This window comes from Lepidochelys olivacea, assembly GCF_965140295.1.
Source record: "Lepidochelys olivacea isolate rLepOli2 genome assembly, chromosome: 4".
NCBI lineage: Eukaryota > Metazoa > Chordata > Testudines > Cheloniidae > Lepidochelys > Lepidochelys olivacea.
Window position 1 is genome coordinate 16,838,049 of NC_140414.1, and position 17,939 is coordinate 16,855,987.

Genomic DNA, 17,939 nt, shown 5'->3' on the forward strand with positions numbered 1-17,939 from the left:
CCTGAAAAGGCGCGTCCCAGGGCTTCTTTTGCTGGCTGCAGCCGCACAAACCTGCCTTTCACTTATCTGCAGCCTTCAGATATATTATCAACTTTTTGCTGGGAACAGAGAGATTGCGAATAAGCGGAATCTATATTAATTCCATCTGTTGTCCCAGAGCACAAGAGCAAGTGTCCTCTTTAATAATGTTTCAGTGATGTGGCTGTACTAATATCCATAAATGACACAGACAACATCATTCTTCGTTGCATGCAGCAGAGAGAGTCACTGACCTGGAACACAGGACATTAGTGTCCTACCCCAAAAATGAATGCTGTACCCGTGTCTCCGTGTTTATTCCACAAAAAGTGTCCAGCATTGCGTTCTATTGGATGATGTCTCCTAACTAGCACCAAACCCCATCACGCTATATTCCCCAGCAATATCTAAACTCAAGCCAAATTAGTGCACGATCTTCATTTGTTTTAATTGCCATGTATGTTTTGTTAGATGTATAGATTCAGGCCACACTAACTTGTGAGGCTTTTTCCTGGGTAATCCAGTTTGGCCAGTTTCTCATTTTAAAAAATGTAATCGTTTGTTTGACTTCAAAAGAGACGTAATCTGACGGGGCTGGGGGTGGACACCAAGTTGTGTAGATTTAGTACTAATGGAAGTTGCTTTGTGTGTTTGTTTTTAATATGGAATGTAGATTTGCTCAGGAGCTTAGGTTAAAGATTCAGAAAGATGCCAGGGACCATCCTTTGCCAAAAAAATCAAAAATTAGCAAAAAGGACAAAGACGATTCTTTAGGAGAAGAAAGAAAAATGCTGGATATCCAGGTGAGTAGATCTTGTTTTTGTTTTCCATAATAGTATTCATTTAATCTTTTAAAAAATCCATCGGTGTGTGTGCATATGTCCCCCATCTGTAATTACATAGGGAAAGATATAGATATTTTTACATTCCATTATTAAAAATGTACCTTCTTTCATCACTTTCCGGTAAGGCAAGTGTAACTCTTGGAAATATGCTTTTGTGATCTAGAGCTGTTGAATTTTTTTTCCAATAAATCTGGTCAGTTGTCAGGAAACAACGTTTTGTGAAACTATTGCTTTTCTTGAAAATGTTAATCTTTTGCAAGTTTTTGACCAACTTTTTTCATTTATCGGTTTTTAGCATTCACTTACCATGTTTGGTTTTATTTTTCTCCATCACTACATTTGACTGGTCAACTAAGGTGCATTGGAAAATTTTAGTCATAAAACAGAATAAAAAATTATGCTTTTAAAAATGGGTGGAAAAATTTGATTTAAAAAATAATTTTGAATGGTGAAAAACTGGCCAGTTTATTAAACCAGTGAAATGAAAGAACCTTTGAAATTTTCAGTTATTTTCCCTTACCCCAGCTGTATATCTTATACCTAGATAAAATCACTGCCGAATGCAAGACAAGGCTACCCTTGTAGGTCACTCTGAATCTATAACTGATGCAGAAAACCTTGTGCACCAGCTGGGCAGTGTTAGTCACGGGCAAAATATTAAACCTGCTCCCTGTCAATTCTGTTGCTGAGTCCCATACAGCATACAGGCTGTGATATGAAAAACCCGCAGCTTCATTCTGGGCTCTCGGCTGTGGCTGTTGAGATCAGTTGTGGTGGTTGGTGCTGTATCATTTCGCAGGGGTAATTCTCTGGAGACTGATGACAAGACCTCCTCAGCGGAGGACCTGGGTCAAGATTTTCAAGTGACTGGTGATTTTGGGTGCCTCGGTTCTTGGGTGTCCTACCTGAGACACTTTTAAGGGACCTGATTTTCAGAGAATGGGTTCTCTGTAAGGTCTGCATCATTTGGCCCTGCATCAATGTTTGTACATTATTCCCCCCCACCCCCATTCTGTTGTTCTCTCCACATTGTGGTCTGGGTGAGCATCTGCCACCTATGTTGAAAAGAGATCCTTGTGTTTAATTTCAACATTATTCCAAGTGCAGATGCTATAGAAAATTCATGCCATTCGATAATTGTACGTTATCCAACTCTTTTATATATTTTATAGTCCGCAGTTTGGTGTCTATAAATACTGTTGCTCATAAGCTTTGTACTCTGAGGCAATCCCAAGGCCTGTAAATTAACATTTTATTCACAGGGGAGAAATGTGGCTGGGGGAAAGTCTGATTTTGGGTTCTATTTTAATTGAGAAGCAAATGCACCTGTGGATTGCTGATCAAACCTAAAAGGGCGTGTGTTTTAATTCCGTCGGTGTTTGTTCCAAACTCTTTAAAATGACGGTGCTAAAAAAAGAGAAGGGACCTTCATGTCTGAGCTGCGTTTTATTTCCGTTAACGCTTGAGTTTATGTTTTGCCTTTTTGGTACTTTAAAGGTTTCGTAACTGAAAGCTGTATACACATTAATCCTGTTTTCTTTGAGGCAACTGCAGAATCCACTTAGGAAAGGAATTTTTCTGGATTCATTAACATGCAGAGCAACACTTCTGTTATATATTCCATGTTAAGCAACTTCAAAAGGGAACCGATTAGATGGCAGCTGACTCTTGCAAGGTCAGATGAGAAAAAGCTATGTAGTGCTCAAGCCTTTAAAATACAACTGGTGCAACAGACATCTAAGGAAAGACTTTATGTGGCCCAATCATTGCTCTTGCCAGGCAGCGAATGTCCAGCAAACTTACTGGACTAATGGGTAGCTTTCACTTACTGGAAATAGCATCTATCCAGAGAGCAGGAAGGGGCTTGCTGGGTGAAGCATGCTTTTAAAATACATTTGGATAAGGTATTCCAGATCTCATGTAAAGCCTCCTGTGCATTATTTCTTTATGTGCAGAAATGTGGGATTTCCTTTTGGCTTCCTTGCTAAGCCCCAGAGGAATCTTTCCTCCTCCTTTTCGGAGGTAGAGGGAGTGCTAAACTCTATATAGCAAAATGACTGCCAGGAAGCAGCATCTCCAGATACAAGGGTCTTACTGTAGGTCTAAGTCATCACATACACCCTCTTATATTATGTGTGTATAATGTTATACATTTCCCTTCCTTGCCTTTGCACCAGCCAGTATTCAGGGTAGTTCTATTGGTACTGAGAGAGGTGAGCGTTAGGGACTTGAAGTCTGGCCCTTGGAATCGGCAAGCCCTGAGCATTAATCCTGGCTCTGATGCAGACTCCATCTGTGGCTGTGAGCAAGTTGCTTAAACCATTTTCCTCAATTCCCAGTAGGTAAAATAAGGATGGTACATGGTTACCTGCCAACCATGCAGAGCTGTGATGAGGGTTCATTAAAGCGTGTAAATCAACTGACCGAGCACATTATGTTGAATCACTGCTCAGATGTTGCAGATCCCTGACCCAGACTTTCGCTGTAAATCCCACTCTAGGGACTGGGGTCTGCCTCAGAGTGATACTTATCTCTGCTCTTGTTCCATTTCTTTGGAAGTAGGTCAGGATAGCTCTATTTTCTCTTAGACTTCTCTGGCCTATCTGCCTCTTCAAAGCACCAGTGACTCCAAACGCCCTCCACCCATCCTCCTTTCAGCCCTCTCCTGCTCTCAGATGGGTTTCTCCATTGAGCAGCTCTCGCCAGCTGTGCCTTGCAAGAGCATGGTAGGTGTCTGTCCCCTTATGCCCATGCGTTGAATAACATGATTAGCCCTCATGCACAGTACCCAGGAGTCCTTTCGTCTCAGAGCCTCTGGCAATGAAAAGCTGTAGGTGTCAGGCTAGGATCAGAATAATGGGTTGCAGCTTGTGTTTAAAACACAGAACCCACCACCAACAAAAAACCCCTATTCTTGCCACCAGCCAGCTAATGTAGCTGTAGTCACGTGCCCTCCCTTAAGGGAAGTTACAGTAAACGTTTGCTTAAATGTGGCTGAGTAGGCTGATGGTGCCTTCATACCAGAGCCTAGAAATGTGTGTTGCCAAAGCCCCAACTGATGTGGGGGTCTCATCCCCCGTGATTTAGTCCATCAGTTTTGTATGCCTTCTTCACGGTGCATGTCACTGCACTTTTGGCACATGTTCATTTCAGAAATATTATGCTCCATAACTAAACATCCTCTAGTTACTGGTGTGTTACATGTACCTTGACCTGGTGGGAAGGGATGCTCAGTTGAGTGAGGAATAGACATTGGGCTGGCCTAGCCTTAAAAATTTGATCAACCCAGTCACTCAGGGCTGCGAAAAATGCCTCCCTCTAAGCACTATAGTTAGGTTGACCTTACCTCTAGTGCGGACACAACTAGGTCGATGGAAGAATTATTCCGTTGATCTAGGTACCATCTCTCGGAGAGACAGATTAACTACACTGATGGAAAAACCCTTTCCATCAATGTAGAAAGCATCTACACTACGGTGGGACAATTACAGGGCCACAGCTGTGCCACTGTAGTGTAGACGTGTCCTGCACCACGATTACGCTCTGTTAGTGCTATTTTACTAGGGACGTAGGTGATATGAGAGAGCATGCCCTTTAATTTTCCTAAACATGTTAAAAACCAAACCAAACCTCTTTTGGTCCGTTACTCCTGCATTGATGGGATGTGGTAAGGTAAGTTATTTACTTACATAGGATGGTGAGACTTGATAAGTCTTTTGTGAATTATGAACTCTACTTTCTGCTGATGGAAAACAGGTGTTTTCTTCATAACATCACTACACTTCTACCAGAATCTCACCGCTCCCTACGAGTGTCTGCCTTCTGTTCTTTTTCCACACACACTGCCATAAGTTAATGTTAACATCCGTTCTAACCCCCAATAGGCAGAGTGACGTTTCTCTTTCTGAACAGGACTTCAACATTGATCCAAAGATCAAAGATGCTAAACTGTTCAAGGTGAAATTATCTAAAGCTGAGGTGGAGAAAGCGGACCGATCTTCCAATATGAGCTGCCTGTATGACAGCGGAACCAGTCAGTTCAAAACAGTCCCTCCGACAAGCATGAAAGACTCCAGCAGCAGCTTGGATTACATAAAGAACCCAGGCATGGTTATTCCTCCCATTATCCCGAACCTTGCCACCATCACACCCAATATAAGTGTTAACTCTGGGAAGGGAACTATTCCTGGAACCCATAATTACAGGTATGGAAGCTAAATCGAACAGCAGAGGAGTTTAGCAAATGCTCCTGAGGGAGTGACAATGTTCTGAGAGAGTCATGGAGTGACATTGCTACAATGAAGGGGGTTAAATGTATTTTGGGCAGGGCAGGGTTGGGTGGGTGGGTGGTAAAAGGTTTTCAGTGGTAGCGGGGAGGGGCTGTAATTGTATTTTGATATTATGGAATTTCAGAGTTAGAATCTCTGCTTTCCTGAGTTGATGCCATTCTCCCAGCTTGATGGAGCATAAAAGCAGCTGGTTATGGCTCCCTGATTCTCTCCTTGGCCCTGATGCAACTTCATGGCTGCTGTAATATATGCCAGCGGGCAACTGTCCCCGTGGGACCAAATACCAGTTGCAGATACCCAAAGCACAGTGTGCTCTGACCACTCACACTTGCTCCTGACGCACTCCTTCCACCAGGGGCTTGTGAGTAGGGCGGCATCAGGACTGGCAATGACAGCTCTGGGGACTCTGCCATGTCATTTTCTTCTCTGTTTGCACCACATGAGCAGCACAAAGCAGAGCAGGCAGAGGACTGCCTCTAGGAGTGTAACCACAAAGGAAGGTATCAGTTAAAAGGCAGTTATCCTAAGCAAATTGATTGGGTTTTTTTTTTTGTATTTGGACATCCCAGAATCTGCAGCTGGTGAATATGAGTTCTTGTCTGTAATTCTTACTCCTGGGGGAATTCTATGCCACTGTGCACATGCAGAATTCATGTCCCCCTGCAGTTTTTTTTCTCTGCAGAAAATACATTGTTTATGCCTTTTGCCCACCAGGGGCTGCTGTGGTGTCAGAACAGAGAGCCGCTGCTCACCAGCCATAACCGCTGATAGGGAGAGAGCAGAAGCTGCATTTCTCACAGCGCCCTGCCTTCAGGGCCAGGTGAGGAGGCACATATTGGGGGAGCGGGAAGACAGAGCGGGGCACACAGGGTTGCTGGGAGGTCACATAGACTGGGGTCCAAAAGGGCTAGTGGGGGGGAGGCAGAGCAGGGCAGGGACTGAAATGGAGTGGGGGTGCAGGACCACATGGAGATCGGAGGCAAGGGTTGGCTGAGTGGGGGTGCTGGGACATATGGGGATGGGGGAAGGGGAGGTGCATGGGGACAGGCAGAGGGTGCAGAGACACATGGGGATGGGGGAGGAGGTGCAGGGACACACGGGGTCAGGGGCAGATGTGCCTAATGAATGAGAGAGGCTAGGGGTCAGCCAGCATCTGCATGGGGGAGGCTCTTCAATTCCTCCCAACAACCCCCCCCCGCACATTCTATACTTCTCCCACCTAATCCAGGTTCACTCCCAGGCTCCTTCCCTCTCTGAGCTCCTCCATTACCCCTGACTCCCCCAAGCCTTTGTACCTCTTCTGAGGGGTGTGGGAAATACATTTCTGTATTGTAGTTTAAATGAATTACTACTCAAAGTTTTGTATTAATATGCCTAGTAAGGAATCTATTTGTTAAAAAAAAGTAAAAAAAGAATCCAGAATCTTTCATTGTCTGTATTGTTACAGACATACTTGTTGGCAGGTATTTTGAAATAAATGATCAAAATAATTGAAACTGACCTGATTATATTGTGTTATTTTGACAAATAAAATATGCAGATTTTGGAGAATTTTAAAATATTTTGTGCAGAATTTTTAATTTTTTGGTGCAGAATTCCCTCAGGAGTAAGTTCTATGTTAGCAAATAATGGTTTATCAGCTATTCTGGAAACATAGAGACGTGGATCAGTGTTGCAGTCTGGTGTATTCCTTGCTGTAATAGATGTTTAATAATTATGGGCCAGATAGAGCCCAGAATATAAGGGCATGAAAGAGGGAAGGGTGCAAAGATCATCCTTCTTGTCCCTTCTGCATAGGGATCTGGGACACACACACTCACTTGAGCTCTGATTTGTGGGGCTAACAGTAACTGTCTCAAAGCATGCAGGCAAGGCTGTGATCTCAGTGCCCGCTGTAGCTAGTCAGCTGTAGAAGGGAGATCTTCTTTAGGGGTGCAGTAGCATCTTCTTTAGGGATGCGGTAGCACCTGTGCTCTGTCTGTCCTCTGGGTAGCTGCAGGAAGTATTGTGGCTCTGAAGATTGTTTCTTGGGGGTGCTGCTGGTGCAGTTAAAGGGCCCCACACCATCCCCAAACACAGGTCTGTGCATAGAAGGCTCAACCGTGAGCCCTAAATACAACTATAGCAGGGAGAGAAGGGAGTGACTGCAAAGAGTTTTGCATCAGAAAGCATGAGTAGGAGAGAGCTTTCTGTGATTAAAAACTTAGGCAATATTCTCACTTGAAGTCAGTGGGATTCCAGGATTTTGCTTATATGTGGGATGGATTGTAATCTTCCCCACTGTGAGTGTGAAACAACTTAGATCGGAATCTAGAACGTGTATCTCAAGTGGTCAAAATGTATATGCACGCTCACCAGCCTTCCCCCACCACTTGAGTGTGACCTAACATTGATGTCATGATACATTCTACCAGCGAAGAAAGATGTGGGATTCTCCTCTCTGCTCTGAGTAACTAATACAAACCCTCACAGGATGCTGACAGGCTAGTTTGCCAATAACAGTCCTAGATACCAGCCTTGTGAATGGATTCTTGAGGTGAGTCCATAGCAGCTGTTTGTCCGTATCACAATTCCACACTCTTCTGGGAGAGACTGACCTTGATTTTCATTGCTCGACAAGCCCAGGACTAATAGCAAGAGTACACTTCTGATCAGGGTTGTAATACGCTGGCAGTGCAGTGTGTATGGTAGGACCAATAGCTCAACAACTGATTATGTCATGGCTGGATGTCTCACATTGCATTATTTTTATATTATGATGTTACCAAGAGATTATTGCTAATTCTGATTGGAGTCTTGGATTTTTTGTTTTTGTTTATAGAGTTGATGAGAAGACTAAAAAATACTTAACCCCTTTTATAAAGCAAGGGAAACATTCACCAGCAGGGCATTACAATGTCAGCTTGGGCACATCGGTAAGCATCGTCCTTCTCCTGTAGTGAAAACAACGTATTTTAAACTTCAGTATTTACTTTAATGTCATTAATACCTTTCATTTTGGCCTTCTCTAGATATATTTCCCTTCTTCGGTTTGGGGACATCATATATAATAGTTTATTCACAGTCATGTTATGTGAATGTGTTGTACTGGAATATTATTTAAGTTAGAGATCCAAGAGCTCAAAGTGATAGACCTGTATTCTTCTAGACAAGTGCAAATACAGTTTCTGGCCCGGTTGGGAGGAAACGCAGGTGTTGGCTATGGTGACCAAGTAGTTTGGGATTTACATTTAGAATTTTCTGTGGACCGATTGTAAAAACGAATGACTCACTCATGAAAATAAGTGGCTAGCAGCTCCCACGGAATTTTCTTTGAAAGGCCATGCAGATTTAAGGCCTGATGCTGTAGTCATAATTCAGGCAAAACTCCTCTCAAGATCAGCAGGAGTTTTGTCTGAGTAAGGACTGCACAGTCTAGACCCCTTTCCAGTTTTTGGTGTTCTGTGTAATTGTAGGTGGTTTCCTTAAATTACTGATTTCCTAAAGCTTGTCTTGAAGATTATGGAACAGCATATTTCTAGGAAAGAATACAGGCTGTTTTGGTACTCTGACGCTTGAGTAAGTCTCATATCAGAGAAGCTCACTTCTTTTAAACCTGAATAATGGTTTTACTTTTAGTACCCTTAGCTTTTCTATACCGTACTCATGTAAATCAATCCCTTGGTGTCAGGTCACAAATGAAAAGAACGTTCTCCAGGCAAACAAGAAAAGATGGGAATTCTCCAAGACAGATGTGCGTTTGCCTGAGCTAAACTATAACCATCTCCCTGAACTCAAAGGAGCGGACGGTACGAGCTTTAATTTGCTGTTAATTAAAACTGGATGATAAATAAGTTATAAAGAGCAGTATAAATTGTATCAGACATTTATTTTTTTAATCCTATTAGCATGTGAGATTTTTTTGGAGAGGGAAATCTTGACCCTCTATGCTTAAAACAACAAAACAAGTCCATAGCAGTCAATGCATTTATTTATTTGTCTTCTGCAGCTCGAAATTCCAGATTTGTCAAAAAGGAGAACAAAACGGTCTCAGAGTCTCGCATTCCATCCCTTGCCACCATCGATCTTCACAACCCGAGCCTGGCTTTGCAACAGGTGATGATCCAGTGAAATGCTTTGCACTGTTCTCCTAGTGCCTTTCTGCCAAGGTTTTCAAAGCACGTTGCAAGCAGCAAGAGCCAAAAGGTTCCAGACGGTCTCTCTGTGCAGCACATTGCATTCCAGGGTGTCTGATGAGCAGCAGTGTACTCATCGGAGTCATTTGTTTTAGGACAATGCAGGAGTTTTGGAGCCTGATGGGGAAAAGAACCATTTTGGGCAAACTTTTGGCCCAAATGTATGACCCTGGGATTATCCTGGAGGCAAACCTGGACCATGTTCGAGGTTCACAATACAACCACAAATCCTGTGTGTTTCACCTGTTTTCAGGATTTGTTACAAATGCGTGAACTGAGATGCAGATGCTACCCACCAATACCCATGGTTACACAGTGAGTCAGTGGCAGAGTGGGAAATAGAACCCAAAAGTTTGAGCAGAAATAGTTTAGCCATTCTAGACAGACACGGACACACACAAAATAGTTTTTTGCAACTTTGTTTTGTTTGTTTAACAACTATAGCATGCATTAGAAACTTGTAATTTGGGAGTGATGTAGTTCCTAGGTCTCTCCTGGGCTGTGTACTGGTCCAGTGAACATCTTGTTTAGATTTGGCATAGCGTTATGGATTTAAAAATGTACGTTACCCATGTATGCTGATTTGTGATATGATCAATGAAGAATCTGCCCATGTTCTATTGATACTGCACTTGGGACAGGCAGAAGGCTATCGATGAACAGTTTTACTAGGTCATACTGCTTTTAGGCTGGTATGTTAGGAATTACATTGATATTTGTTTGCTGACTGACAGATATCGGGGACATCACTGCCAGATGCTTCAGAAGCCAGCTTCCCTCGAGTAGAACGCTAGCCTGGAGAAGAACTGAGGAACGGGGTACTTTTTGCCTCGGAAGCGTATGTATTACTTTCTGCAGCTTAGCCTCTTGTTGCCTTTCAAAAAGAACACTTGACAAGGGCTGATACCTTCGGTGGGTTTCCTGAAGAGGGAGCCTTCCAATGTTCGATATTCCCGTTTGCAGCATACTTGTGTTGAGAACGGATTTGTGCTGTTGCCAAGCAGGGAAGACCAGTGCGTGACTTTGTGAATGGGTCCCTTTTCCTGTATCGTGCTGTGTAGTTCTGTGCATGTGTATCTTGATCCTAAGTGGGGTTTTTTGTGTGAAACTGACCTGAGGTGTTCGGCATTAGAGACGGGGATGGAATACGTTATGGAATTGTGTGCGTCTTCTGAAAAGATGGGTACCCAACAGTGAAACTAAGTCAGTGCGTTAGGATACTGACCAACTCCTGGCCTGGGGAGAAGAGTGTACCCAGAGGTGGATGAGGTTTTGTGGGGCCCTGGGCCAGAGTAAGTGGGGGCCTCTCCCCGCCACTTCTGCATGCTGTCCCCTTCTCCCCGCCCTCCAGCATTCCTGCCAGGGAAATGACGTTGGAGCGTGGGGGCTTACCCTGCCACGTTCCCCTGCCCAGCAATCCTGCAGGGGCATGGGATCAGGGCATGGGGGCTTGCCCCACTCTGCCCATCCTGCTTTCCTGCCGGGGAGTGCGGTCAGGATGCGGAGGCTCCCCCACTCCCTGGCAAGAGCACCTGGCGGGCAGAGCGTGGTTGGGGTGCACGCCCATGGGGGTCCCCAGTTGGCTGGGGCCCCTTGGCACGGGTCTCGTTGGCCCAGTGGCTAATCCGCCACTGGCTATACCAACAGCATCCAATACAGTTATCTTATAGTAAACTATTTTTCTTTAAAAAAAACAACAAAAACGTATTTATGGCCAGTTGAGAGCCCCGGGTCTCAGTGAGAGAGCGAAGGGTTACCGGCACTTATGAGCCAAGAAAAGATGGTAACTCCTACACTTAAACTTTTTAAAGAAAAAGAGAACACCAGCAAATTTAACAGACTCAAAAGAGAGTGATATACGGGAAACTTAGATAATGGAGGAAAAAATTCACTGAGACTACATGTTAAAGGAACACTGTCACCATAAAAATTGTCAATGGAAAATGTATCAATATGCTATCAATAACACCTATATTTAAAAGTTAAAACTGAATTAATTTTAAAAATCTAATATACTTTTTGCCATGTGTTTACTATTGTCATTTCACTAATTTTGGGTAGTGAAACTTAAACTGCTCACTTCTCCTGACTGGTTTCCAGGCTCTGGCATAGTGCTGCTGTATTCTGATTTCCAACACTACAGGGGACTGTTTAAATTTTAATAAATCATGTTTTTGTGAAATCTTTACAAATCATCAGTACTGACATGTTCATGTTGTGTTTTCTTGGTAACATCCTGTTGAATATAAAATTCTAATTTTGGTCCTAAACTATTGACAACATCACAAATATCAGAACTGCCTGAAGATAAATATTTGTGCATTGTCTGCATAAATCTATGTACCTTACCCCGGTCAGCATCCTTCTGCAAATACTGACCCTCAACTGGATTCATTTGGTTGGAAAGGACTATGGGATTACTGTATATAAAATCCACTTACGGGATTGTTACCATCTGAAATCAATTAAATCAAGAGATGTGTCTCGCATTTATATTGAGAATTTTTGAGTGGTCTAGGATTCTGTAGCATTAGTGACTGTAAATTGTTGAAATGAATCTGACAGTTGCTTAAAGAAACACCATCAAGTTGAAATCTAGTCAATTAAAGGAAGTGCATTAAAACTGGTTTCTGGTGTTTCAGCTCTACCAGTTGTTGTTTTACAGTCGCATTTTCCTCTTTGTGGGTTGTGTGTGGAGGTTATTTTTGTGGGATTTTTTTTCATATCTTCCCTTTTGCTGAAGAAAAGACTTACACAAATAGGGGGAACTGACTGATTTTGCGGCGAGAATGGTAAAACTGATTATACACACAGTGCTGTCAAATGCACAAAGTAAATAAACTGCAAAAAGGAATAAATCATGTTTGCTGACTTCTTTCAGTTGTAACCACCTTTTTATACGTTCCTTATAACTGGGCTCCAGTGGGAACCGCTGGGGGCTTGGCTCTCTTGAAAAGCCTGTTACTTGTTTAGGAGCCTAAGTAAGGACTTAGCCTAACTTTTTAAGCTGGTGTCTTTATAAAGTCCTCACCATAGTCATGGATACAAACTATTAAGACAGAAGCATGACTTTTAAATGGGTGTCTGTCTTTTTTGTCAGGGTGGGTGTGGGTGTTTGTTTTTAACTTTGCATTATGACGCAATTTCCTGCCGTTCTTGGTTTCTGTCCAAAAGGAAAAAGGTATTTCCTATTTTGAGAAGGATAAAGATTGTTCTGTTCTATACAGATTATTATACCATACTTGTCACCATAGTTCTGAGCCCCTTCTGATCGTGCATTGAAGTGTGTGACTTACATCTGTCATGTGTGGTTTGTTCTCTTTCAGCCTCTCCCCAGGTGGAGAATTGTGTGCTGTGTAGTGTAGTGTAGTGTTTTGTTTTGGTAGGGTATTTTCCTCATGTGCACACTTCTCCTCTGTATTTGTGTCAGAGAGGGCAGGTCACAGCAGTGTACCTTGTACTTGGAGCAGAAGGTGGCGAGGTTTGGAAGGTCCCTTAGTTCCTGGGGGGGAGTCTGTTCCTCAGTCTCAGACCAGCTTCTTCAGGCAAAACTCTGTCTCCTGTGCAAACAAGCTTTACTCTTATGGTAGAAAGTTCCGTTGTGCCAAAGGAGCAGAGTTATCAACCATGGGCCACATCCCAGGGCTTTAGGTGATCTTTCGATATCCTGGGCCCAGGCTATTGAGTGCTGTGAAGATAGGGACTGAGACCTTGAACTTGATTGGATATTCTCTGGGAAGTCAGTGTAGGGCGTGGAGGCCGGGTCTGAGGTGTTTGTGGTGGCCGGTGTTTCTGAGGAGACACGCTGCAGCTTTCTGTACTAGTTGGAGTTTCCTAAATGCTGAAGGCCTCATGCCCAGGTATATGGCATTGCTGGAGTCCAGATGGGAGGTGACAAAGGTGTGAATAACTGAAGCCCGGTCATCATTCTCTGGGATGGGATGCTGTCTCCTAGCCAGTCGGAGGTGGTGGTAAGTGTTAATCACAGTTACTGCTATACGAGAACTTTGCGTTAGCGAGAAAGCCAGGACCCTCTGAAACTAGACTGCATTGACCAGTTGTGGGTATGTGCCTTCAGCCCAAAGAGATCGCATCATGGCTACACACTCCTCAAAGTGCCTCCTTCTTCCCACCAGCATCACCTCCATCTTGCTAGGGTTCAGCAAGAGCTGATAGTCTCCAGGCACTGGGCCATCTTGGAGGTAGTGGGGGTGGTCAGATGTGGTGAAAGACGGGTAGAGCTTGTGCCAATATTAGTGCTTTAAATGTAATGTGTGTTCTCAGCCCGGAGCGGATGAGGTTTATTCATATTTGGAGGATGGCATTTGGTCTTGGCACAACCCCTAGATGATTTCGTATACAACCGAGACTAGCAGTTCTCTAATGGGACGTGGATGACGTTTACGATAAAGGAAGCAGGCGTTATGACTGGCTTTGAGCTACCATCGGGATCTTCTAGCACCCACCCCTGCCCAAGGACAGAGCGGATTGTGATGCGGGATTGGGGACTGCATTAGTAAATGTCTCAGGACACCCCCCGTCAGATGTGGCAGCTCGTTTTCCAGAGCGATCGTAGAGATCTTTCTGTGGCTCATTTATCACTGGGAATTGGTTTGGGCTATGAGGCAGATAATCCTAGAACTGACACTTCTTGCATATTAGCTGCTGCTCTTACAAACAGCCCTGGGGCTTTTGATAGCTGCTGTTCAGTACCGGAGATCTTCAGGCAGACGCACAGGGTGTGGGTACCAGTGTACACTAAGTGTTACAATAAGAACATTGAGGCCTTTCTGTCTGTAGGTCTCAAAACGCTTTCCAAAGGTGGCTGTGTATTGAGTAAATGAAATATGCTTGGTGGCACAGCCAGCTCAGTGGCGGAGCTGGGAACAGAACCCAGGTTCTCTGCTCCTACTCCCATGCCCCAGTGGTCTGGGCTGCTGCTCTACGGCTACGTCACATACAGCAGGTTGGTTTGTCTTTTACATTCCGCTTTGGTTCATTCTTCCTCTACCCGAGAATGAGATCGCTGACCCAAGAGCCTGCGAGTGAAGCGATGGAAAGTATACACTCCCCCAGTGTGTATAAAAATGCGCTGTGTGTTTCATTATCAATACTTGAATGCAAATATTTATCAGTATGTTTTAGTGATATTCTGTTGGTTCAGTGCAATGTTACCAGTTTTGTGTTGTGCACCTTATATTTCACTTCCTTGTTTTTTTGTCATAATTCTTGGACTCTGATATTGCTTTTCCTTTTTGAGGAGGTGGAACAGTCACTCTCTTCATGGTGTGCTCTTAGCCTTGTGCTGTAGTGCTGACAACCCTGGGCTGTGTGCCTCAGCGCTGACTTGGACAGCTCCTTGCTGAAAAGAGGTTATTGATCTTAAAATCAAAGCTGGCTTATTTTAACTGTGCTCCAATGTATGTCTAATGCGAATGTGCTTGTAGATACTTTCATATGATCAGCCGCAACTTATGATTCATTGGAAAAGAGAATAATAAAACGGTAGGGTTTGAATGGTATAAAGAACGAAAATAGGGGAACATTTTTAGCCTGCAGAAGAGAAGAATGAGGGGGGATTTGATAGCTGCTTTCAACTACCTGAAAGGGGGTTCCAAAGAGGATGGCTCTAGACTGTTCTCAATGGTAGCAGATGACAGAACGAGGAGTAATGGTCTCAAGTTGCAGTGGGGGAGGTTTAGATTGGATATTAGGAAAAACTTTTTCACTAAGAGGGTGGTGAAACACTGGAATGCGTTACCTAGGGAGGTGGTAGAATCTCCTTCCTTAGAGGTTTTTAAGGTCAGGCTTGACAAAGCCCTGGCTGGGATGATTTAACTGGGAATTGGTCCTGCTTTGAGCAGGGGGTTGGACTAGATGACCTTCTGGGGTCCCTTCCAACCCTGATATTCTATGATTCTATGATTAGTACGTGTTAGCTTATCTGTGGAATGGTTAGTTTCCTGTGTGTAGTTTGGTATTGGTAAGGGTGTGTGATAAGGAAAAACAAGAGAGCCTATTCCTAGGGCAAGGCCACTGCATTGATTTATTTTGTTTATCCATAATGGAGTCCGCTCTTCTGTTCCTCCACAGGGAGGGAATTTACACATGTGCGTGAATTGGGGGGAATTATCCATGAAAGTCTCAGGCTACTTCTGATGCGCAGAGCCTTTGCAGAAGTGAAGTAGATTCCCCTCCTGCTCACTCTGTGGATAATGCAGCAGGCTGCAAGTCTCTGGGTATCCAGTCAAGATCCAGTTCTGTAGCCATCCTACATACAGAGTTCCTACTGCAGTCAGTCGGCGGGATTATTGCATCCAACGCAGCCATAAACTAGTGCCTTCCTGCCCCAGGGCCAAATCCTAATCGTTTGCTCAGAAGGCAGTGGCAGCTGTTTGTGTGCAGCAGGGGAAGTGTGTGGACTTCAGTTTTGAAGAAAAGTGGTTAGTCTGTCTGACTGTGACAGGGCGGGATCTCACTCCTGTCTCTTTCCAGGTTACAAACAGCTTGGAGACCTTCTTCTGCTAAGCACCTTGTGGTTTTTTTTTCCCACAGTATCCTCCCCACCCCTATTACAGACGTGTGCAGGTCCATATTTACACAAGCCACAATCCTTAGCTAGCTTGGCCAAGGTGGGGGGACGATGAAAGGGATCTTCCCCCGGCAGTTTCCTCTAGGCTCTGACTCTGAAAACCTCATTCTGTCTCCCGCATTTCCTTCCTGTGCCTATTCTACCTTCTGCCTAATGGGCTAATGAGTCTCTTCGATCTCCTCAGCCCATCCCAAGCCATTGATTACGCACAGCTCTTCTTAATCGGGTCTACTCTAGGGCAGCTAATTGGAACTGCAGTGACCAGAGTACTAGATCAGCTGTTGCTGCCCAGTGGGAGTTAGGTGCTTAAATATTTTGAGTGTCTGGACCTCAGGTATTATGCTGATAGGGAATATCTAAGTACCCAGGGAGCCATGTTTGAAATCCTCACAGTCTGGGAGAGCATTGCTGAGATGTTGCGATCTCAGGCCTTTAGCAGCTGCTCTGATTAGCGTCAATGTGGAGAGGCACTGAATGCCGCCCTTTAGAATTGCTCGTGGCTGGAGTCATGCTGCTCACCCCGGCTTGTGCCTTGGCAGCGCTCAGGAAGATCTTGCCTCTAGTGGCCAGGAAGGAATGCTGGTCATGCCAGTATCTGGGAGCTCACTGAGTTGGCGGTGTAGGGAAACACGGCTTCGCATGGAGCCAGGGGTTCAGGTGCCAAGGGGAGCAGATTCAGCACAGGCTGATAGAAGGATCAGCAAGAGACTGGCAGTCCCCTTTGTGTAAGTGTTCCCTCTTCCAGGTGGAATGCAGACTTACTTCAGTCGCAACAGTCCAGCTATATTGTAACTCCCCTCATCCCTTTTGCTGAACTCTCCCCTGCCTGCTCCCTTCCACTCGGGTTCATAACCCTCTGAACTCATCAGTGCTGACAAGCATCCCTGACCTGTCCAGACTGCACAGCCCCCCACGCCAAGGCATTCTGGGGGAAGGCCCATCTGCCTGATGCCCTGAATGTTTTACCCAGCCTGGGTGGTCTCCCAGCCACATTCGGGGCGGAAGCTTGGACTCATGCAGCTTTTTAGTTGTGTGAAGGATTCAAGTCCAGCTGTCTGTGCCTGGGGGATAGTTGTAACACTCTAGGGCATGTTATGGAGGCAATAAGAAAAAAGAACAAATAACCCCATATAATGTCTTTCCATTTTTTACTGTGACTGATCATCATAAATAGATCATTGTATTAAAAACATAAAGTATCTTCTGGATTAAATATAACACTTGTTTGAGAATATTTAGGAAAAGTCACAATGCATCTTCATCCCCCTTCCTGCTATCAGCATAAGGGTGTTTTTTCTGTCTCTTCCCCTAAGAGCAAAGGATTCTTAACAGCCTAGATCCTGAACCAAGAAGCCATTAAGCAAATGTGGCTACTGTGTGTATGAATTATCAATGCTACTAAATATTGCAGAAACTACGTATAGCAGAAGGTGATAAAAGTTGCCCTAGGTGCATTCTTACTCTGCATAACACTATGAGCTCCTGTAATTACATTTACACTGGTTTTATAAGAACTGTGGATACTGAACTGAAACAAGTGTTATTAGCAGCTTCCCTGTTGAGCACACTACACCCAGCCCTTGAGCACGGAGTTCATACACTGGTGTTTAGCAAATCCCACTCTAAGAAAACAGTGCCCAGAATAGCTACCTCTTTCCCACCAACACTCTTTGCAAAGGGCTTACGTTTCCTGTTTATAATGCACCTGAACTCATTCCAAATTGATGCAAATCTTAGACCAGGAAAATCTTCTGGAAAATGCCACATGCTGATTGCAGAATTAGTGACTGATGCGTTGCATCTAATACACTCACGATACAGAGAAGAACAAATGATCAATCCATGCTCTTAAAACATCCTGGGCCAAACTTCACCTGGACCCTTGAAAGAACAGCTGAAGTGAAATCATAGGTACGCAGGAGTGGCATGGATGTCAGAGTCCAGTGCCCTGCTATTGCAGACAACCATCTCATCTAATCCCATTCATAAATTTATCAAGCTCCATCTTAGGAGCTCTGCA

The 17,939-nt window shown here is 44.2% G+C and overlaps 1 protein-coding gene across 6 annotated transcripts in view; it reads left to right on the plus strand.

The window, feature by feature from the left end:
• The window catches only part of CDKL2 (cyclin dependent kinase like 2), a 36,240-nt gene extending 24,055 nt beyond the window's left edge, over positions 1–12,185 (plus strand). For all 6 annotated transcript variants that reach the window (XM_084626619.1, XM_084626624.1, XM_084626621.1 and 3 more), the window contains 6 exons: positions 692–821; positions 4,776–5,068; positions 7,974–8,067; positions 8,823–8,940; positions 9,141–9,247; positions 10,062–12,185. In XM_084626619.1, the coding sequence (XP_084482745.1) occupies positions 692–821; positions 4,776–5,068; positions 7,974–8,067; positions 8,823–8,940; positions 9,141–9,247; positions 10,062–10,121 (802 nt within the window). In that variant the 3' untranslated portion in view covers positions 10,122–12,185. The remainder of the gene's footprint in view (positions 1–691; positions 822–4,775; positions 5,069–7,973; positions 8,068–8,822; positions 8,941–9,140; positions 9,248–10,061) is intronic.
• The last annotated feature ends 5,754 nt before the right edge of the window (positions 12,186–17,939 follow it).